Genomic DNA, 23,970 nt, shown 5'->3' with positions numbered 1-23,970 from the left:
CCATCCAAGGAAAGGCGATCGTGGACGAAAATAGCTGATATGTCGACAAAGAATAGTATGTATAAGCGACTTTTGTAAACGTTGTGGTAACTAGATAGCCAGTGATGTACTTAAATGGCATATCTGCCGCTTGGAATGCGCCGAAGGAGTTGATGCATTACCCATAGCTTTTCTTTACGACGCTATTTCTGATAACCGATCATGTACGTGTGTAAATTTGAAACTTATGATTATCGTTACCAAATTTGAACAGCAGTGCAGTGTTACCGTGAAAGTTTATAGGCCTATATGTTCGTTATAATATTCCTGGAAAAGGAACAGCCAGCCTCGCTGTAAATGTTGATTGATCTCAAGCAGACGAAATCGTGAGAAGACGCTTAATTTTCTATTTCGTGAATCAAATAATGTGTTTCGTTCATTTTTGAAGGTTAAACTTTCAAGTTTTTATATTCACAAGATTGCATTTTCTTTGCTGACAATAAAACAGACACAACTTCACATTTTGTTGACAGTGTTTATCTTGGAAATACCCGTTCTATAAATAGTGTTAGACCAGAACAGTTGAGAAAAGTAGATTCGGAAAATTTTTATTGATGCAGGTATCAAAGAAATTTTTCAACCAATCAGAAGCGCCGATATCTCATCAAACAAATAAATATTAAATGATATATATATATATATATATATATATATATATATATATATATATATATATATATATGAACGTATTGTTCAACTTAATTAATTCGCCATCTAGCGAGAGACGAATTACGTAGTTACTCTATTGTGACGTCATCAGTATTGTTGATCATTTAATCATCAAGAGAGCTCTAGTAGTAACAGTGTTTGTTGCAAAGAATTTTTAGCGATATGGACAAGACTGACATAAGAGAGGTACAATTTTTAGTTTGAAATATCATTGTGTAATTACTTGTAGTTCTACCGGTATATGATCTAAATTTTATCTCATGATACCAGTAACTATCGAAATGTCATAATTTTGTAAGGAGACGGAAAAGCGGCCACAAGAATTAATGCGATGGTTCTCGCCTACAACGCAAAAGGTACGAAGAAATCAAATTTATTTTCATTGTACATAAGCCTCTAGTAGTACAATTTGTGAAAAAGAACAAGTTTATGATTTAAATGAATATATTTCATTCATATGACCTAAATAAAACTATTTATTCAAATTATCAACTAAATATACACTCTCTTGTAAATAATATTGTATTGGTTTGCAGATACTTGACGTTTGTGTTGTGTACGTCTTCAGGAAGATTTCGGGAATCCCCGTCAACCAGCGACTGATTATTCTCAGTATCAGGTTAGAAAATATCTCTCTCTCTCTCTCTCTCTCTCTCTCTCTCTCTCTCTCTCTCTCTCTCTCTCTCTCTCAGAGATAGCCATTACTTTTTTACAACACCATGCATAAAATTACAGGAGCACTATGGCTACACAATTTTAAGATACGGAAAAAACTATTAAGCCCAGCGAGAACTGCGAATTAGGACGATTCATGCATTCTTCCAGCGACATAAAATTACAGTATGTACATGTATAGATTTTATTTCAAAATACCAGAAAAAAATATTGAAATTATTGAATGTTTATTATCACTGAAAATTCGTCGTGGAATTATTAGAATTCGTGCATGGTGTCTTAATTTTTGTGCTCTTCGTGGGTAGTCTTACCCAACTAATTTACATCCTCAAAGGAAATTAAGTATTAGAGTTATCTCTCTTTCCAAAACTGAAAACCGATGCATCCACGAAATTACATCCCCACGGATTCCGCGGTTGTGAATATGTTTAAATGTTTTCTATTAGGTTATTATGATAATTGCTTTATATGTAAACAGGTGGCTGGCGCGGAACACATGAGTCTAGAGAAGCTTGAAATGAAATATCAGCTGGCAAAGCTATTCATGTATAGGAGACTTGTACAAGAAAGATTCATGGTAACCTTTGACACTTTCTTTCCTTCCGAAAACTATGTTTTAAAGCAAGGTTTTCAAATGTTGGGGCACTTTGAATGTCAGTATTTTTACTTAAATTTTTTACAAAGCCATTCAATATAATTTTAAAAAAATAAAACAAACAACACACATGTAAGAAATAATGAAAACAAAAAACAACTTGTAATCAAACAAACCAAAAACAATTAAGCTGAGTACTCATCGCTCTACACAAAATCAAACCTGTTCAAGTTGATAAGAACAACTTTATTTTTAATTCTAGGCCATGGAAAGGGAAGAAGGGAAATCAACATGTATCATCACAGAGGTAAATACGCATGCGCAGAAAGATTGATGTATATATGTATCAACTTTTTCTACTTACGAAGCGTGTGCAGATCTGTGTGTGTGTGTGGGGGGGGGGGGGGGGGGGGTTCCAACCAATTCAAATTTCTTTAAATTTACATTACAAAATTATCAAAAATATGCCTCAGATCCCTCCTGGCAAACTCAAATAACTGTCGGAACCCCCATCCCGGAAAAAAAAATTCTGGATCAGCGCATGCGAAGGTTTTAATAGCACCATCAAATGTTAGTGATAAATATACATGAATTTTTTCCAAGAACAATCTCCGCTTCAGAATTACAGCGTATACAATGTATAAAAATAAGACAATTGACAATCTTGTTTTTATGTTGTTGTTTAATTCCCCCCACAGATTACAGATGACAAGGATACCCCGTGGTATTGTCGGCTAATTCCGTGCTGCGCAGGTACCCAGAAACCAAAGGTATTAACTGACTTATAAGTATCGTCTTTTCGATTTTATACATTGAATTTGTTTTCTTTTATTTGAAATATAACATAAAACCCGAGAACACGAATTTACCGTTTCTTGAATAATATACTACACACAAAAGCACACAAAAACAAAACTATCAAGGATACAAATTATACATAAGTATATCGCCTGCTTTAAGATACATGTAATTCCATTTCTTCCATGACAAGCTTTTACGAATCAGATGTTGTGAGCAAAGACAATTTTTCCATTTAGTTTTAAGGTTTATAATTGACATTATTAAAAATAATGTTAGATATACCGGTATTTTCTACTTTTTCTTGCCAGGTAAAGAAACCAATAACAAAGAAAAAGAGCACTGGAGGATCCGGACTGTTCTCAAGAATTCGGAAATTCTTCTGCCGACGCTCTAAGAAATGAAATGAAAATTGGAACGGATTTTTTGAAAATGTTATATACATGTATTTTAAGATTATGATATTAAAAAAAAACTCTAGCAACGGTAGAAAGCGAAGGTTCAGAACAACATATTTCTATTAAAGTATTGTTTAATTTGTTTGATTGTGTGACCTGTTTTTCTCCAGAGAGAGAGAGAGAGAGAATGAGAGAGATTGATAGAGAGAGAGATTGAGAGAGAGAGAGAGAGAGAGAGAGAGTACACTGAATACTTATACATGCCCAAAATTATGAATGCAAAAAGTGATATAAGTTTTAAAAACTATATAATAACGATCAAATTAAAAAAAAAAAGGGGGGGGTGGGCTATGTAGTGAAAAGTATCCAAGTCAAAAACAATTCCTTTAATGTATGCAAAAGGCCAATGTATGCATACACATTTGATTGAGAAAGAATCAACAGCATTATTAGCATGCAGTATGAGCAGTATGCTTGCTGATTATCCAGAGTTGTCGATCATACCTCACAAAGGTATGAATATTTTTTATCCTAGCCATGCTAGCGCTGATCCAGACAATTTTTCCAGTACATGTCCAAGAAGGTACAAGGTACAATTTGGTTTTGCAGGCCGATGGGTGGTCCGCGACCTATTTTCGGTAATCTATGTTAATTTCATAAATTTGAAATTATTCGGGAGATAGGTAGTCCAGACTGACCCCCCCCCCCCCTCGATCCGCGTAGGGTATCTTGTTAACCTTTGAATATTGATAACATGAATACAAACCTCGATCTGCATGTTCAGACTAAATTCAGCCTTCTGTTCACATCGACCATTGTAGAATAACTCTGCATGACGATAGTTCAAACTTCTATTCTTAATTTCCGTGGCATTTCTGATTATGATGAATGTGCACATACATGTATATGGAAATCTTTTTTTTGTATATCATAGTATTCATTAAATATAGAAGTGTCTCTTTTCTGAACGATCCCATTAATAGAAAAATGGTATACAGTCATTCAATGTGTGGTCTGTCAATGGTTTCATACGAAATGAACGCATCCTTGCTATAGATCATTTGTTCCCTAATAGAACCATATTAACAAGACCTTGGACTTTCAATAAGATGTACCTATCTTTTTTTTGCATCAAAACAAGTTAAAAATGATCCTGGTTTCATGTAAAATATACACATATTGAGTAGTCTTGGCTAAAAAAAAAAGCCAGACTAATCTTGTTGATTTCAAAGAGCCATGACTGAGTGACAAGCAATGAAATAGACAGGCCTACGTCACATTGCTGTTTGACACAACTACCCAAAGTCCAAGCTCTTGTTAAACTGGTTCTATCTAATTCAAAGTCTGCTGGATGGAATGTTAGAGTCAAGAGTCGAGCAAGTCCGAAATATCTGACGTTTTCCTGGCTTTTTTTTTTTATGATTTTGATATTGTACATGAATGTAATTTTACATGCATGTTTTTCTGGCATGTATAATATTATCAAAATCATTAAAAAAAAAAAAGCAAGGAAAATGTCAGATATTTTAGACTAATTTACAGCCAGCCAGCAGTTAAAACATTGCTCAGCTTCTTAATCGCTGATACGTGTATAGAACTGCACTGAATAACACAACCGTATTTATACCCAGCGACCAATTTACACATACAATGTATATATGGATAGAAATAAAAGTGCGTTGCTTTATTCAAATTAGGTTAATCAGTTAACGGAGTTTTTAACGCACAAACCGCTGTAACAAAAACATCGCCCGTAAACTGTATATATCCTGTGTGGAGCATTTATGATAAATATTTGTCCCAAGTTAAGGATTTCGTCACCGTCTGAGGGTAAACAAACTTTTCAAGTTCTTTGCTGGATCCGCCACTGTTAATCTCTTCAAACCCTCCTGTGTACGTGTTTCGACACTTTACTGGTCCATTTCAGCAGTTACACCCTGCCATTTAATCTGCATGTAATCCTAAATACTCCAGGTGCTGAGGAAATAATAATTCTCTCCCTGAAAAAAAACCGCTTACCTCATCAGCTCCAGAATTGGTCGTCAAAATCTGGCTATTTTGGGGAGGCTTTTCAGAATGACTAATTACCCGCCAAATTACATAATATGCGGGCGCATGGAGATTTATTCCTTCTACATTGGCCCCTCGTGATAACCTATCGATGTGTCCGACAGGCACTATTACAATCGGGCCTATCTTTTATACTGCACAAAATGTGAACCTCTCGTCCACTTATCAGGGACCCGTCTTCAGTCTTCAGTCTGCATGCAGACAACAACAAGAGCGGGATCTATTCTCATAAGGTGAATTAATGCAGGTAAGTTGTGGCATTGATTTCTGCTGAATAGCTATCAAAGTGAAGGAATAGGTGAAAGGCCTTAAAATAAGAAAATATTAGACGGGGAGGGGGTGGGAGTCTCTCTGGATGCTGTGTCCGAGAGTCCGTATGACTAGTAGAATGCAAACATGAAATAAAATCTGATTTTGTATCACCGGTGGAATGAATTTTAACATTAACTCTCAGATAAAATTAAATTTTAGCACGTTATTTTATTTTAGTCGTATCATTCGATGTATTCTTGTTATGAAAAAAAATATATTTTCAACATTTTAATAAAACGTTTATTAAAATTTGTCTATTACTTTAGTTTCGTTTTGATTTGTTTTTTTTTTTTAAATGACAAATCAAACAATATATGTTTTCTAACTGCGATAGTGTTAAAATATATATATTCGTTGGTAGGATTGTAAAGCATGTTACACAAAAACTTTAATTCGCAGTTTTGTTATATATTACCCATCTCAACCAATCTAAACTTCACCTCTCTCTCTCTCTCTCTCTCTCTCTCTCTCTCTCTCTCTCTCTCTCTCTCTCTCTCTCTCAAATTTTCCTGCACATACTTATATACTTTGTAATTTAGTGATTACCGGTGTACACGTTTTCTCCTTTTCTTTACAATTTGAACATTTAAACTAAATATGAAACGGAAGTCAATAGCTGAGTACCTATTTTCTTGCTGTGTTATTTATTACAACAAATGTCACCTATACCCTAACTCGTGAAATGAGAGGATATAAATCATCGAGATACTTATGTACATACAATCTCACCGGTATCCCGGGTAGATGAATTCTGCACACACAGGTAAATATGTAGACTATATAAACGTTGTTCATGTGTATCAAGTGATAGAGACCTGACTATATTTGACAGCTTATTGATAACGATAATCATAATCAAAGTAATGAAAGTACTGGGTGGAGACAATTTCGGTACAATTAATGTAATTGTTAACACCCCCTTCATCTACTTAAGTTTGCCGTAGCGGTTAGAAGTCATCCGTCCGAATACTGCTGAACATGTTTCAAAGGTTAATAAATAAATATGAAAGTTAGAATTTTTAGATGTAATATATATATATATATATATATATATATATATATATATATATATATATATATATATATATATATATATATATATATACACATTACATCTAAATGATATTATGTAATTTGTTTAATATATCAGCAAGTTTTTTCTTTGCGGATTCTTTTAAATGTTCGAGGGTTTTTTGTCTACATCCGCGTCACCTGATCAACTAAAAAAAATCCTTGATAAATTCAACTTTGTCGGCCAATTTGATTTATTGAGAAGTACTCATTTCTATGTTTTAATGAAAAGAATTGTTTCATACATAACATTGCAACTAATTAAATTGTTAGTCATGCTAACTAGCTGCATCATCGACTAAAAAAGGCTGATAAAACCATTAAAAGCAAAATGCATTTGTTCTTAATAGCAAAATACCGGTGACAATTGTAACTTACATTACTGTGTGCACAACCTATTTCTGAGATATCTCGGCGTTTAGACTTCTCTCAATCATTCTTATGTAAATAAGATCTAGCGTTTAAATGCATGTGCATGACAGTGCATGTTACATTTATAACTGATAAGATGATATTTGACCAAACTTGTCTTCTTATCGTTGTCTTCTACTGTCCTTCTCTGGAACTGTTTGCAAACTGAGTTTTTTAAATATACGTACATATATATGACACGTTAATACATTTGCAACAAGATCTTTTCTTCATTTATTTCATTTCTTATATTTCTTTTACCCAATTTACGAAATGCCCTTATTCACCGATATTTAAACCTTATCACACATGCACAATCAAAACCTATATCTTTTACAGGAAAACTTTAAAATTTTTCCTCATCGCCATGCATGCAGTTTCGCAATTCATGTATTTTCTAAAACCCCAAGACAAACTCTCAAAGTCATATCTAACTCAAGAGATATAAGTTCTTAATACAAAACACGTGGTAAATACTCTTGTCGGTAGAAAGGACCATTATTATTAAAAAACGCCCTTTGTCTTTGAAAAAGTTCTGCACACAATAAGAATACACATTTGACAATTGACTTTTTTTAAAATACAGGACCGCTGACTTTGAAATTTTAGAATGAAACACTTCAAAGTGCTTTTTAAGACCTGTAATCCTATTCGAGAGTTATTCCCTGATAAGAATAAGCCTCTCCACTTTTGGCAGCGCACACATCGCGACACTATTGAAGGGGGGGGGGGGGGGTTTCGTATCTCCTTTTCAAAAGAGTTTCGAATTCCAAGAATGCAAAGCATAAAACCAACATCGAAACTCAAATGTATTTTTTATGTGTTTAATATTTGTCCGGATCGAACTACTTTGAAGGTTATTTATGTCATTTGTGATAAGAAATATATATATTTTTATTTATTTATACTGTTTCCCCCCTCAATAGATATGGAACCTAGTTTTTAACAGCATGTTACCTCATTGTACATTGTACGTAAATATCACGTGAAATACATTTGACTGTTTATTCAATAATGTTGCCAAGTAAGGAAAACACTTGTTAATAGAAAAATCAATATAAATTTTATTTTAAAATGATCTATCAAACTATAAACTACCCATCTCTCCCCAATCCAATTTCAAGTTAAAATAAATTACAAATATATACCTTCTTATTTCAACTCAAGTAATTAATTTCAAGAATAGATCAATCAAAGTTTGAAAAAAAAAAATAGGACTGAAAAAATTTTCTACTTTTTTTCGTAAAACTTTTTGTATCGATTAAACAATTTTGTGGCCGTTTATATCTTTGACAACAATAATCCTTTTTCGTGCCGAAGTATTTGATTAGGCTAACGATACCCACCTTCAGGATTTTTAATAAAGCCTAGTTTTACACATATACATGTCCAGCAATGATAAATATCTCTTTTAAATCTGGACTTACGCTTATATCTATATAGCAAATAATTAAGGGGGGTGTAATCGTACGCGCAGCTAATTTCACAGTTCTTCTTATACATGTAGTTAGTACATCACAAGGTCATCAGGTCAAGACAGTTGATGTTGTTGGGAGATCATTGGTATTTTTTTTGTTTTATCGACCAGTATACTACATACATAAAGATGGAAGAGCCAATTACATATTTGACCTTTGACACTTCCCCATGTTTGGTCATACATTGTACTCCTATAATGAGTTAAGAACTTAAGAGTGAAAATTGAGAAAAAAATTAGTGCATGATAATTGTTTACTGCATGTGATTCATTTAACTTGCAATGGAGACACCCACATAATATTTATTGATTGTGATTGATACTAGTAACTAAATTACCTCAGATTAACGAAGTATAATACGTGTTTGAATTTTATTCTGGTGCATTGCCGCCACACAGTGTATTTAAACATTAATCGTTATACCAGACCCATGGTACATTATCTTTTTAAAAGAAAGAACAATTAGTATATATAAGTTGGCTGGATGGTCGTTGCCAGTTTAAGACTTTTTTAATCTCCTTTAAAAGAAGAAGAACTCTGTATACAGATATAGAAAAATATTAACTGTTTGGATTTTTTAAAAACTTAATAATATAGTTTGTAGCTAACGAAATCATTTATTAAGCTATAAATGTAGATCCGATGGTTAATTTGTTGATCACCCAGCCCCCTTAAGGTAAATCTATTAAACTCACAAAATAAAACTTCAGTCAGACGTTTCTTATTCCATTAACTACTACATATACAATGCATGGTATACTAGTACAACTTTTAAAGTCCTGAATGTTTATCCGAGATGAAAACGGTTTCTGTATTTTTGATACATATCAATTGTTTGTAAAAATATCTTTAATTTATATCACGGATGAAAAGGCGTCAAAATTCCATAGCTATGAAAGCGTCACATTACTGCATACTCTGACGTGTCAGACGTGATTACTGATGCGTCCTCTCGATTAATTAGATACGTATGACAAATTGCGTCTCTAACTTAAACTTGCGTAAGTTGGAATAAGCCTTAGTGTTTATGACTTAAACATGTGTACTTTGTATAACTTGGCGTCACTGACTCAAAATTCCCGATAAAACATATCATTTAAGGTGTTTCTGACTGACGTCATGCGCCTTTGAGATGCGTCTCAAAATTTTGACGCCAATGATTCCATGCGTCTCTGATTTACAAAATATGCCTGTGTGGCCATTTGATACCCATAATTGTGTGTGAATCTTCAGCTACAACCTTCCGTCCTTTGACCGGCTGACTTTATAAGTACTGTTTACTTATCCATCTTTATCAACTATATTATCAATATACATGTACACGTATAAAACATGAAGTTGATACGACTACATATATATATAGCATCGCGGTACATTGCACAGCAGTAACTTTAGTTGTGTGATCAGATTAATTACTAATCCCATTGGTAAGTGTTTGTATAAGTCATTATAATAACTAAGAAGTTGAGTGCGATTTTGGTGGGGGTATTTTGTTTGTTTGTTTGTTTGGATTTTTTTTGGTGGGGATGTGCGGGGTTTCTGTGATTTCTTATTAGAACCATTTTAACAAGACCTTGGACTTTCGGTTGGACGTTGCTATCTATCTCTTGTGTCAAAACAAGTTAAAAATGACGCGTTTTCAAGCGTGATATGCACCGATTGCGTAGTCTTAGCTCAAAAGCCAGACAAATCTTGTTGATTTCAAAGAGCCATGGCTGGGTGGCCAGCAATGAAATAGACATGCCTACGTCACATTGCTGTTTGACATTACTACCCAAGGTCCAAGCTCTTGTTAAATTGGTTATAATCGCGTGAATAATGTGAGTAGTTATTTAAATAAAAATATTCTTATCAAAGTACCTTTACAAACTGAATTTAAAAAAAAGGCATGAAATAGTTTCAATACAGTTTTTATTTTTATTACATGTGCACTTGAACTTCATTAGAATAGTGCTGTTATTGTTAGTATAGGAAAAGTGAGTAAAAATATTTTTATTTTTATTACATGTGCACTTGAACTTCATTAGAATAGTGCTGTTATTGTAAGTATAGGAAAAGTGAGTAAAAGGAAGGATGCTGGTGAAAACAAAATTGCTCTCATGGTTATAATTTATAAAGACCATATTTGTTTTTGTTTTTTAAATCTAACGATATGATTTTTATTAGATTAATATAAAGAAACTGCATGGTTTTCGATTGGTCCGGATTCCCAAATATCAAAAAAAAAAATTCCTATGTGCGAACAACTTACATTCAAAATTACATATACTAAACATAGTCTTAGTTCAGATAAATAGTAGGAAAAACTTCCCTTTATTGCAGTCGTTTTTTCCTTGTTCAAAGATAGATCAAGATATTGGGCCACAAAGTAAACAAAATGGTTGCCCTATCATTTTGGCAATATCTGTACATGTACAGTACGAATAAAGTAATCAATGCTATGAGTGGTTTACAATCTAATCTATGCATATAGTGGGACATGACACAACACTTCAGTGTGTTACAAGCACCGTAGAGAGGGAGATTCGGGGATCAAACTCAATCCACAATCGCAACTTCTCGGACCTTTCCGGCAGGCTCGGAAAAGTTTTTCCGAGCCTGCCGGAAAGGCCCGAGAAGCTGCGATTGACTCAATCCAGTTATCAATTTGAGTATCAAAGTTCAGTGCAGCGTTCATTTTTTGTAAAGTGAATGAAAAGGGTAGCATTTTTTTTCTAGTGAATTAGCTTAGGGTGCAGGGTTTCAAAGATGCGAGGCAATTATTTGTGAGATTTGCAAAGAAGGTTTACGTTCAAAATTGATTAAATTCTTAAACTTGATTAAACTCATACAAGAAAATCAGCAATCAACTTGATTTAATTTATGATATTTTTTATCAGGTTATATTAGTTTTACTGCATGCAATTATCGCTGAAAGCTGATTTAGTTGTGTTTATTTTTTTTTTCCAGATGTAGTAAAATGTAACATAAAAACATGGCCACACGAGGCCGAAAAACCCTTCGTGTATTGGCACTGATCATGTTCGGATACTTCATGGTTACAGTCTATTTCTACACAAGGGTGATGGATAAAGGCCGAGAGATCCGAGGGTCAGATGACTACAGTTCCTTACTGGATTACGACGAAGAAAAGTTGGACACGAAGCGAACCAAAGTGGATCGAAAGTTGAAAGGTCACAGTGACAACGTCTTCATTGAATACAACGAACAACTGTATCAGAAGAGGAAAAACCAAGAACCACCAAATACCGCGACTAAAACACGCGTAAATACATTTCAAGGAAACCCGCACGAATTAAAGGAACTCGAAGAAAGCTCCTTTGACAAGAAAATTAGAGAGAGTGCAATACGGCTTGAGGAGAAAATGCGACAAAAAAGCGACGCAAGGAACAAAACCTCGTTCTTATTGAAAAGTGGTCATGTAACACGTACGCACACCACTAAATATTCAATACGTCAAAACATGGCGGAATCTGAAGAAACTAAGACAAATGAAAATTCAAACAAAAACAAAGTAGATGAATTCATTCGAAACCCCAATATTACAATAGCAACCGCAAACTACAATTTTCTGGAAATTTTTCCAGGAGTTTACCTTTACTCCTCTTTCTTTGACTCTCGCGAGGAGGCTAATTTAATCAGATTCATTTTAATTGGCAGAACGCGTGACCATGCCCGACTCTCGTGTTCATTGCAGACCAATGAAACGGGCGAAGTGTTCGAATCGGAAATGCAGTTTTATCAGACATGTGAAAGTCATATGAAAGAAAATTCAGTATATTTGTGCTCGTGTGAGATACCAGATAAATATGGTCGGATTCAACGGGTAAATTTGACGAGCAGTGAAAATCCAAATACCTTTGTTTCAATTGATATCATTCCTGATGTCAAAGAGCCGCCATTTAAATACAAATTATCCACATGTGTTCCACCTTTATTTGGTGACATCAATATATTGCGTTTAACCGAATTTATCGAGTTTTCGCTGATGCTGGGCTCAGAACATATATATTTTTACTACAACAGAAAGCGAGATGACATCTACCAATTGTTACAGTATTATTCTGACCTTGGGGTGGTAACCTTTTTCCCTTGGAAATTGACGATGGAGTCGCACGAAATTTGGTATCACGGCCAATCGGCGGCAATATGGGATTGCCAGTACAGGAACATTCACGTGTCTGAATTAGTGTCTTTCAATGACATCGATGAATTTATTGTGCCAAAAAGAACAAATACGTGGAACAATATGTTGCCCGAGTTGAACTCAGTGGCCCGGCGTTCTCTCTCGGACAAAGAGGAAGTCGCGGCGTTCAGTTTCCACAGCGTTTTCTTTGATTCTAATTTTAGGAATAACGATCCCGTTATCAAAGACGAATACGGCCAACTACTGACCGTCAATGTAACACTGCGAACTAGCAGCGTCAGCAAGGTTCGAACCAAGATGATAGTGTATCCAGAGAAGGTCTTTGAGTTGGGAATTCACCATTTAAGTAAACCAATGGACGACAAGTTTAAATCTGTGTTGATTCCGGAAGATATTGCCTTGATCCATCATTACAGGGACTGCGATTGGAACTATGGGATGAATTGCGACAGAATAATGAAAGACAACTCAATGCATAGGTTTAAGAGGGATCTCCTTAAGCGTGTTAAGAAATCACTTTTCAAATTCAACCGAATAGAAGCCGGTTCTAGTCAAGCAGACAAAGGAAGCAGGATGCCATAATAGCTATTTTAGCTATTTATACACTTTAGTGTGTTCGAACAACATTATTCTAGCAATAAAATTGCTCTTCAAACACGCTAATGACACAATTAAAAATATGTATTAAACTAAACACAAAATACTTATTCATGAAGGGAACTACATGCAAGTGTATCACAAATACATGTATAACATATTGTTACATTTTGTGGACATTTTGATGTTTTACATGTTTATACATAAAATTAACTAACAATAATCGAGTGTTGTTTTTATAACATTTACGTCATGCGCGGCTATGTATTTTTGGAATGGCTGCATTCAGCTTACAAATGAAGGAGAATTGTGACATCCATTTTGAGTCAGGATTATCATATCTATCTGCTTAGCTGTTGAATGTTGTGGTTTTGAAGGCGTATAGAACAAAAGAGATCTTCAGTAACAAATGTTCCAATTCACTTTTATAGTTAAGTGTGAAATAAGGCAATTAAGATCTCACTGTTCGTAAGTGTATATAATTGCTAAAGTCTGTCAATGATCCAGGCCTGGGCTGAAATATAAGGTAAAAAATCTAAAGCTAGACAAATAAACCTATTCATTTCCAGTTTTATGTTATAAAAACATGAGTCACCAATGATGACATAGTCTCATGGAAGCAAATTTGACGGTTGACCTCCATCAGTGATGATATTGAAACCTGACCTTGAATTTTCTGTTGACTTAATCTTAAAATCTCTTCAACCCTGTTTAAAGTAAATATAAACAACTTTAAGGTTGTGATCAGACGAAGACAGATAGACATGCAGACAATCACACACCCCGCCTGACCTTTGAACTCAATTGCAATGTACATATAAACGTAACCTTAAAAGTCCTGTGTACTGAAGGACACAGCACAAAGATTAACACAAATTCATGCAAGTTTATTTCGGACAAGGCGATTTTCCTTTTAAGTATGGAATAAGATCTACTGGCGGAACGTCTTAAGTTTGTAAGTTAAAATTATTATCGTACTGCATAGCTTACAGGGCAGTGCAATAATACACATAGCATTAATGCTTACAACAAAGACAACATGGAAATAGTGAAAGATATTGATTACGTTATTTGCTAGAAAATTAAATTACTTTTTCTGATTTTCAAATGTCTAAGTATACATTACCACTGCCGATACATGAAGTCAAAATGTTTACATGTACAAACAATAAAACACTTTCTGGTCGAAATTTAAATATGCACGATGTGAAGACAGATTTCCCATGACAGTTACACGATACAAGTTTTCATATGTCTTGACTGATGCACAATGATTGGTCGTCTTTATGTCCTTGTTTATGCATGTTGCAGAGTGATTTTTTGACTGGTGCGCTAATATCGTAAATTCACACGTAAAAAGGGTTGTTGTAAATAGGTACACGATAATCGAGTATATCGCCGCATACACATCTTCGCTAGCCAAGGGTTAACGATCCATGCAGGAGATGAGCGGATCGTAAACCCTGGGCTAGCGAAGATGCCGCATACATAACAGGCACCCGTTTGTTTGATGCATGAAATCATATTAATCTCCAGTGCACAATAATCGTAAAGATTTTCTCCGACATGTTCGCTGTGGTAATGGTAATTTTTAATTCATTACATTGGTGTAAATACATGTACATTTAAAATATTGCAGCACGATATAAATCGAGTGAAGGACATCGTTCAGTAGTCATATGTGTTAGGCCAGTAACCCAACGGTCGCTGATTCAAACCCTGCTGTGGTCACTCAATGCTGTGCCCACAGACGTGCAAAATACTTTATTTTTATTGTCTCAGCCCATCCTGTCTACGTTCGGAGTTAAACTGCGATGGACCGGTGCTCTATTCAGGGGCGACAATGACGCTTATCTGCTTAGCACCACGGAAACCGAGTATAAGCACCTGTCCTATGATTCTTCATGGTTCAGAGCAGGATTTAACTACCACGATTATCATGTAATGTAACTGCAAAGCGATTGTGTATGACACTGTTGTAAAATGTCAAAAAGAATAGCAATAATAAGCAATAATAAGGTAAGAACTTGCTTAAAATAGAGATGATTTAATAATTCACAGTGACAAAAATACTATATCACATTCAACATCAATGATAAATAGCTTCTAGTACGTGATATCACATATATTAGAGACCCGATCACAGATTCTATAAAACAGTCAAGACGGAACCGGTCAATTTCATCAGTGAGGGAGAAAATACCGGAAGTACATAACACAGTTCAGACATGCGTAGGGAAAGAGAATTCAAATACTTTTTTTTTTTTTTTTTTTACATTTCTTGTTCTTAATTTGGATGAAGTAAGTAGTTTAAACTTAACAAAATCAATCTATAAAAGAGTACTTAATAAAAGGGAAATCGTGAATTTTGATTTTCAGAATACTGGCCTATAAGCTTAGAATAACACAGGGTAAATCAGACGTTATTATTTCCCTGCTGAACTCCAATGCACTGAAAAAATAAACCATTGAGTCAAGACCTCACATAGATGAGAAAAAATACAATATAATGTTATAATCAACACCACAAAACATAATAAAAAAATCAAAAATACTGATGTATACTCATTTCTTAATTAGTAGCACATATTTAAATAAATTGATATAGATATACATGTATGAAGAAACAATTCTTACAAATAAAAGAAAAAAAGTCTCTGTGTTGTGTGTTTCTGATGCAGTAAGTAGATTGAAGATCATCAGTGATATTTTATAAGCATCAAAGCTTATTATCATATCTCTCCATAGATTTTTAAAGCTACCGTGATGGTAAAAAAATTTTCAAGATCCAGGGGAGATAACATTCCCTTAAAAGAATTTCCTGGCATTCTTCTCTTAAGGAATAAAAAAAATCATTTTTGAAAAAATTCTTTCTTTTTTATCGATTAGGAAATACGTTTTTTAAACCTGTTAAAAAAATCTAAATCAATTGATCTAATGACAGGATGGGATACCTTAACAACTCTTAAATACAAAAAAGGAAGGAAAAAAAATCCACAGGTAGTGAAAACTTATAATATACATGTATGTTAGATGCTTAGATCCAAGGGTCTGGGATGAAATGTTAATTACACAGTCAGTTAACACATTAAAATTTAGTAGGCTTTTTCGATTATTAAGGCACAAGAGAAACGTTATTGAATCAAAGCCAAATATTAGGATAACATCAAACCACACTGGTCAACTTGGAACTTGTTTTATAAGCAAAGATATTATTTTAACAGAACAGAAGACTTAAGCAAAATGGCATGTTGAAATATTGACCATATATCAATAATTGTGCAAATTAACAAACAACAAACTTCCTTGGCCTTCAACCCCCCCCCCCCCCCCCCCCCCCAATTTCTGGATTCACTCACGCAAACCAAATAAAATTAGAGCCAATAGAACTAATTTGAGTATTTTGACCATGAACTCTGATGATCAATGACCTTAAAATTTATATTTTTTCCCTTGACCTTGATCCTGGTGGGTACTTTTTAATATATTGAGATAGAAGAACATTTTGAAGATTTTTTTTTATCTAAGGAACATGAAAAATTCTTCCTTAGAATTCTCTTTATATGTCATTTTGATAATATAACAAACATTATAACAGTTTGTACCTGAATTATGAATGTTATTTTTTTTTTTCAATGCATGAAAAATTTGCTAACCTATATATGTATTACAAAAGGAAAAAAGAGTATGACTTTGTCACAAATAGTTTTAAGTAAATCAACATCCAGTGCATCAATGAAATAAATATTCAACAAACTATGTCTTAATTAACAACAACAATTCTTCGACACAAGATTTTTTGATAAGTTGGGGGTAAAATCAAATGTCAAATGCAATACATTGAAAATTAAATTGATATACATGTAGCTTTCAGAAATACTGTGAGAATTTTTCTGATTTTTAAAGAAGATATCTGACAGTTGATGATAACGAGTATTAACATCATTACTGAAATGCAAAAAACAACCACTCTAATCTGATACAGAAAATGTGGAAATATTTTTTCAACTGTACGTAGAATTTCAAAAAATTATACCTGTTTAAGTCGCCATAAGATCTTCCTAAAATTTTCAAATATATATTGTTAAGGCCTATAAAAAAAAATTGTGTGTTTAGGGTAACACTGATGAAAAAATTAGGTTAGGTAGGTAGGGATTTGTTCTTATTTTATCATATTTTTTTCTGCATGAATCCTAAGAATGTTTGCTTGTGTCATATTTTAAAACGAATTTTAAATTGAAATAATATAAAATTCACATTCGGATAGAAACAGGCATCTAAAAATGGTAGGATCGGGGCATTTTTGTAGGTTAGGTCGGGTTACCCTAAACACACAACTTTTTTTTTTAGGCATAAGCTAATAACTATAACAAAGAAAAGATCCATATATTTAACCTTTTAAATTTGGGTATTTTCCTCTATTTTGATATGGAGCTCTTTTTTTAGAGAAGGTCAGTACAGTCTAAAAATGGCCACCACCATCAAGCCCTCTTAAAATATACTATCAAAAACATTTCCACATTAACTGATTAACGGAAAGAAAACACCCAGCTCTATAAAGATGGTGTGATTTATATCATGGAATGAAAACAGACCAATATTAACATGAGAAAAAAATATAACAAATGGATTTGTAAATTCTACACTAAAACAAGATACTGAAATGTGAAGAAAAAAAACATACTCCGAAGACAACATAATGCATGAAAAAAATGTATGAACATATGCATACTATATTATGAAATCAGCTTTGAATTTGTGTGCGACACTGTATGAATGATGACAACCACAATATCATATACATTGTACATATAACACATTCATATCTGTATTGCTTTTTTTTTAACGATCAATCAGTTTTTATCAAAATATAATTTTATACTGCACCAGCTTCTTGAAAAAATTAGAACTATACAGAAATAATGAAAAGTTTGCAGGAGAAAATATAATAAAAAGCTAAGAAAAATTATAACGAAAAGCTAGGGGAAATTATAATGAACAGTTAGGGAAATTTTGGTGGTGGAAAAACACATGTTAACATAAGTACCTACGAGAGTATTTGAATAAATTCCAACAAAATGGGGGAAAAATTAAATCTTGCAAAGTTTTTCAAGCAAATTAATTCTACAATCCTCCCCCCTCCCACCCCTTCATCAAATAAAAATCTAGCATGAATGACCGAAATCTTATAAGTGTAACAAACTTGGTAGATAACCACATTCCAACATTATTGCCTTAATTAATATGTTATGTACAATAATGAAATTTGCTTCTTTTTTTATGTTTAATTAATAAGATAATAGTTAAGGTAACGAGTACATGCGGACTGACCAAAAAAAGTCCTAACAGGTAAAAATATGAGATTCTCTCAGACAGATATGAATGTTGTAATCGTGCTACAAAAAGTAAACGGCTGATCGAAAGGACCCCAGTGTGGCGGTGGTTAGTATTACCAGTACTAATACATTGTTTAGTCCAAACACGTAACAAAAGCCCATAAGTAGTACATATGTGAGAGTGAGACGAGATTTTACTTGTTTTGAAATTTTAAATCACCGATTAAATAAAAGAATTTAAAAAGTTGTTGAATTAGAGGGGAAAAAAGGCAAGTATATGTGTAACAATATTGCACATTGACAACCAATTTTAATCGATTTCAAATCAAAACTATTTCTAATCTAAAGCTTCGATGAGTCAAAATGAATGGAAAATTCTCTCATTCCTTGCATTGTATTTTCTAACTCTAATTAATATGATACATAAAATGATACGATTCTAAAATTTCTTTCTTGCAACACCAAAAAAAATATATCATACCTCAGCAAAATCTATACAGCCTATTTGTACATATCTAACTCCCTCCCTCCCTCCCACAAAAAAACCCAACATGATATACCACGTTTCACTGACTTTATCAGCGTATCAGCATGATGATTTGAATTCAAAACTTCTGTCGTTATTCTTTAAATGTTTCACCTGCCTTCCAGGCAACAACTGTAAATGTTTGTGACCTTCTTCTGTCGATAGCTGGCCACAAATTCACTGGGGTTGGAGTTTTTGGTGCTGACCGTGCACCACTTCGTCGTAAGAAGGTAGGGGAGCAAAATCATCTGAGTACCGAGACTAAAACAAATAATGGACGGAATTAAAACTCTAAATAAAAGAGGCTGGGTGGTCAATATCAGATCTACCTAAAAAAAATTTTAAGATGATACTGTAGATACCTAATTAAACACAAGGAATTATTATCCACGTAAAATCGCGTGGAGCACCCTTCGTGAATTTTAAAATCTCGCCATTATTTTTTGAGAGTTGAGAGCTGTGAGAAATAAGGATAAAAGTTCTGCGTTCGCGATTTTATATTCTCCAAAATTGATACAATACAGCAGGATCGTGGAATTAAGTACTCGTGTGATATAAGGAATTTACAGTATAAACTATTATTTTTAAGTTCAGAAAAATTCCATCGTATATAAATATGTTACTGAGTATAAATTGAAGGTAATTTCACATGTTTAAGCCAAATTGTTTGAATCCAGAAGTTAATTTTTATTTAACAAATTAAAAAGGGCATGTCAGATTAATTTGAGAATTATTATACATGTATCTTTCAATGTGTTGGATTTTTCTTCTTGATGCACCTATTCTTGTACATATACGCATGGCAATAAGCGATGTACAATGTACTTGATCTATTGGAAGCTGCTTAAGTTATGCCAAAAATGGTAAAATAAAAATAAACAGTCAAAAATAATGTGTTAAAGGCCGAACATTTTACAAACGCCCCCTTTTTTACCTGTACAAACTTCAAAATGATGCCGCTTGTCAATCAAGCTTGAAACAATAGCCCCCAGTCTGATTGACGTGATCGTCAGAGCGTGATCTGGCCAGGTCTGTGGATTTCTGTTTACGTGCAATTAACAACATTATCTTTGATATCTTCTGTCAAGTAGCGTATTATATGGGGGAATTAAAAATTGAATTCTTAACATAACCAGTATTAATATTATGAAAAATAATTATTCAGTGATTGAAAATATGCACAATTTATATTTGAATTATGTTGAATGTATGTGACGTAATAAATTCCATGAAGATGCATGAGCAGCTCTAAAACAAATAAATTTTCTTTGTAACACAAACTTATGGTCTACTAAAGCTGTATTTACTGGTAATTCACTCAATGGGAGCTTAGTGCATGAAAACGCTACCCCATGGAAAACGAAATCCATTAATTGTCGTCGTTTAATACCGAGCTGCCTTTACATTCAATTTCACATTCTTACTGATCAAACGGTTTTCTTATACAGTTATAATTGTTAAAATTAACTTCCTAAACAATGTCAAGTGCTAAACAAAATGTACCGAGTTATATTTTTATTGCAGAATTAAATTACTGCATTTTTTCAATTATGATTTACACACGTGTGCTTAATAGAGAAAATTCCGACAATACATAAGATTTCCGTATAAAATCGTTTCGTATGGTCATAAGAACAATAAGATATTTAAACTAAGACCAATTCTGACTAGATATTTATTTCCTGTGTATTAATCTGCTTCCTGTGTATAGCGATAAGCAGCGCTCACGACCGCAGATAGACTGTAAGCCCCGGAGGCTTTCACACCTCAAATAATTAAGCCCCGCCCTCACCTGAGATTTACCACCCGGTAAAAATGTTCGGCCTTTAACAATATATTAAGGGTCCTTGACATCTGTAACTTCTTCTTTTTTATGACATTAAGTCACAACATGGTGAATTTAACCCATAATAAATCCATTTATATCGCCAATTCTTGTTGTCTCTATCTCTCTAGCGCAACGGTTGTAGCTTTAATCTACTGGCCTGCAGGTCCCAGGTTCGAATACCATATGAAATTGTGTTTGCAGGGAAAGCAATAAAAAAAATTCCCTAAATGCTAAAGGTTTTTTCTGTCATTTTCAAGTCAAACACATGCTAAACATCCATATATTTCAAAAAATTTTAAAGTTTGGGTTTGTATGCAGAACTTTTCGAAAGGGTGTGGATGACCCGTAAATGACCACTTATTTTGAACAAGAACATACCGTCTGTAGGTGAGCCTCCTTGTGAGACAGAGGGCTGTAGGATGGGGGGACGGTTCCAAAGTAAATAATTCTCTCCCTGTATCCAGACCTCCACATGTATATACAGGAAGTTAGCAAAATCATGAAAAATACCAAGCCAAACCTGAATAATAAATCAAAAAGTACTCGTGTCAATATGTAGTGGTCAATATAAGTAGTTGTCAGTAAGTGGTTATTTTTGGTTATTTAATCAACAATGTAGGCCTCATGTGTTTAATATTATTCCACATAATGGAAACAGTTGTGCAATCATGTATATATGAAAAAGAAATACAGAGAGAGAGAGAGAGAGAGAGAGAGAGAGAGAGAGAGAGAGAGAGAGAGAGAGAGAGAGAGAGAGAGAGAGAGAGAGAAGACATACCAGAAGTACCACAGTTCCCACACAGTGTATGATACACAACAAATGTTCTCCCCACAGCAGTATTCATTGGCCTCACACCTATAGCAAAAACAGAGGAGAATAAATATATTACCGAAATTGAGCTCAAGAGATTTGTAGACGGACATCTCGGCCCAACGACACCTCGGCCAAGGGCGTTTGACACCTCGGCCCAGATGGGTCGGCCCAAATTTATTGACACGTCGGCCCATGTAAAAGACACCTCGGCCCAATGAAACTTTAGGTTCTACTAAAAATAAATATTAAAAAAATAGGGGCAGAGAATTACTTTATCTATTCATTGATTTCTTCTTTCTATCTCTTTTTTGAAGGTAATGACCAACGACATGAAATATTGAATTGGTGCTAAATGTGATAAAATTGTCAAATGATATTTAGCATCAAAATATTTGTACAAGACGCGCACATGATCATTATATTTAAAATTAGTATGATCATATTTATTTAATCAACACTGAATGATTAGTATATCGTTATTACACAACATTAATGAATAAAGTTCATTAAAGTCTATAAAAAATATCTTTTATGTGGAAGGTTAGATAGAAACAAACCTAAATCAACTTTTAGTGAAAAGGTCATGTCTATTGTTTTTAAATTTACATCGATATGTACAATAAGCGTGCATAACTTCGGACATCGGGTCACAATTGCATACATGTATGACTAAACTTGTCAATCAAACTCTATGTATTTGTCTCATTGGATTGTCACGCGTCTCATTTTTATTTTTTTTTTGTCAACAGCCAATAGAAATTTGATGACTTTAAGGTTGTCGAAATCTTATTACTTAACTTTTTTCACTACAATAATAATAGAATATGTGAATTTTGTAGATCGGAAATTTCAGGAATTGATGACACACTTGAAATATATATTATATAGTGTTAAATCTAGGATTTAAAGATTGCAATATTTAGATATTTTCATAAATTTATTAAATCTACAAAGATTGACAGAAAGTGGACACAATAAAAATATTTTGCGTAATAATGAAATGAAATGTCATGATGTGTTGTTTCTCTGACGATTTTGTAAATCTGATATGGGGTGGTAATTATTGAAAGGATATATATGAACCGAGATGTCTTTTACGTGAGCCAAGGTGTCTCAAATTTTGGGCCGACCCGTCTGGGCCGAGGTGTCCTGGGGCCGAAGTGCCGTTGTGCCGAGGTGTCGTTGGGCCGACATGTCTGACATTCAAGAGATTATTGCAATGTGCAGATAGTGTTAAAAAGAAAAGCATAAAGATATGTCAAAATAATTTCTTTTAGTGACTTACTTTCCACTATCACAATAATAAGCATCAACCTGTAATTAAGAAAAGTAACAATTAACAATCTAAAAAGATAATTAGTATATGTGTGATGAAAATGTACTCAAAGGGCGGTTAAAATGATATTCTTAAAATGAATGCATAATATATTAAGTGGATGATATTTTATTCTTTAGCTTAAAACTTAACGACATAATTAAAATTTTTTATAATGATGACGTAGTAAATTCCTCATTGATTATTTGAAGAGCAAAAATTTTGATGAAGCACGTAAACAGAGTTCAATCACCCGTAAAACATGTATTCTTAGTTTTCAGATTTACACTATAATGAATGGAATTCACGTGTAGGATTTACATAACGCGTGTTAAAAACAGCTGACCAAAATCACGCCACATCGACTGAACAGCTGACAAAGAAAAAGTTCACAAAAACATTGACTCGCAAATAGTAATCAACAAATTATCTTAATAAACAAAGTTTTTAAACATCTAAGTCGATAATTTAATTTTCTAATTACCTGTCTGACCAGCAGAGTGGTGACAAAAGCAGCCAAGACGGACAGGCAGTCCGCCATTGTCACTGTTTATTTACTATCTAAGGTCAAGGACGCTTACAAGGAGCATTGTAAAACTCAAAAGTGTTCTTGGTAAATGAACATTTTCCGAACTTAGCTTATTTCGCGCTGAATTTCACAGTACTACTAAGCAACTCTGCATCTTGCACAATGATTTGCAATGTGCAATTTTTCATATATCAGTCAAATTCATATTTATGACTTTGAAAAAGAACTTCCTCAAAGTTAATTAAATTACTGCCCCAACTTTCAGTGTGTTCTTGAAATATTGCTGTGCATTGTATGAGATACTGCATGCACGCTGTAGTCAATATACGGCAGCTCCATCTACACATTCTGGGCACTGGCGT

At 33.7% G+C, this 23,970-nt stretch overlaps 3 protein-coding genes across 7 annotated transcripts in view; 2 read left to right on the top strand and 1 right to left on the bottom strand.

Moving 5' to 3' along the window:
- LOC105337520 (uncharacterized) overlaps positions 1-2,344 on the top strand; it is a 41,868-nt gene extending 39,524 nt beyond the window's left edge. Inside the window, exons 1-6 of one of the 2 annotated variants that reach the window (XR_010710188.1) lie at positions 818-894; positions 1,008-1,064; positions 1,245-1,327; positions 1,444-1,548; positions 1,862-1,960; positions 2,241-2,344. Coding sequence is in view for 1 of the 2 variants with exons in the window: in XM_066073470.1 (XP_065929542.1) it covers positions 1,862-1,960; positions 2,241-2,312 (171 nt within the window). In the remaining variant the exon portion in view is untranslated. Of the gene's footprint in view, positions 1-817; positions 895-1,007; positions 1,065-1,244; positions 1,328-1,443; positions 1,549-1,861; positions 1,961-2,240 lie in introns of those variants that run through there. The other variant, XM_066073470.1, reaches the window with a different exon arrangement.
- Positions 2,345-5,354: 3,010 nt separating this feature from the next.
- On the top strand, positions 5,355-13,477 carry LOC105337519 (beta-1,4-galactosyltransferase galt-1). 4 transcript variants are annotated; one of them, XM_011442248.4, is made up of 2 exons: positions 5,355-5,491; positions 11,466-13,476. In XM_011442248.4, exon 2 carries the CDS (start codon positions 11,491-11,493, stop codon positions 13,243-13,245), a length of 1,755 nt encoding a protein of 584 aa, XP_011440550.3. In that variant the 5' UTR covers positions 5,355-5,491; positions 11,466-11,490; the 3' UTR covers positions 13,246-13,476. The 4 variants fall into 4 exon arrangements, with proteins under 4 accessions (XP_011440550.3, XP_034317699.2, XP_065929541.1 ...); XM_034461808.2 differs by having other exon boundaries at positions 5,392-5,477; positions 11,466-13,477; XM_066073469.1 differs by lacking the exon at positions 5,355-5,491 and adding an exon at positions 6,231-6,319 and having other exon boundaries at positions 11,466-13,477.
- A 5,646-nt stretch (positions 13,478-19,123) lies between these two features.
- On the bottom strand, positions 19,124-23,679 carry LOC105337518 (uncharacterized). Its single transcript, XM_011442247.4, has 5 exons — positions 23,564-23,679; positions 23,050-23,078; positions 21,729-21,806; positions 21,329-21,470; positions 19,124-19,383 (listed from the first exon to the last, which is right to left on the bottom strand). Exons 1-5 carry the CDS (start codon positions 23,618-23,620, stop codon positions 19,300-19,302), a joined length of 390 nt encoding a protein of 129 aa, XP_011440549.2. The 5' UTR covers positions 23,621-23,679; the 3' UTR covers positions 19,124-19,299.
- Between the last annotated feature and the right edge of the window lie 291 nt (positions 23,680-23,970).

Source organism: Magallana gigas, chromosome 10 (assembly GCF_963853765.1).
Source record: "Magallana gigas chromosome 10, xbMagGiga1.1, whole genome shotgun sequence".
Taxonomy (NCBI): Eukaryota; Metazoa; Mollusca; class Bivalvia; order Ostreida; family Ostreidae; genus Magallana; species Magallana gigas.
This window is presented reverse-complemented; position numbering and strand designations above follow the sequence as displayed.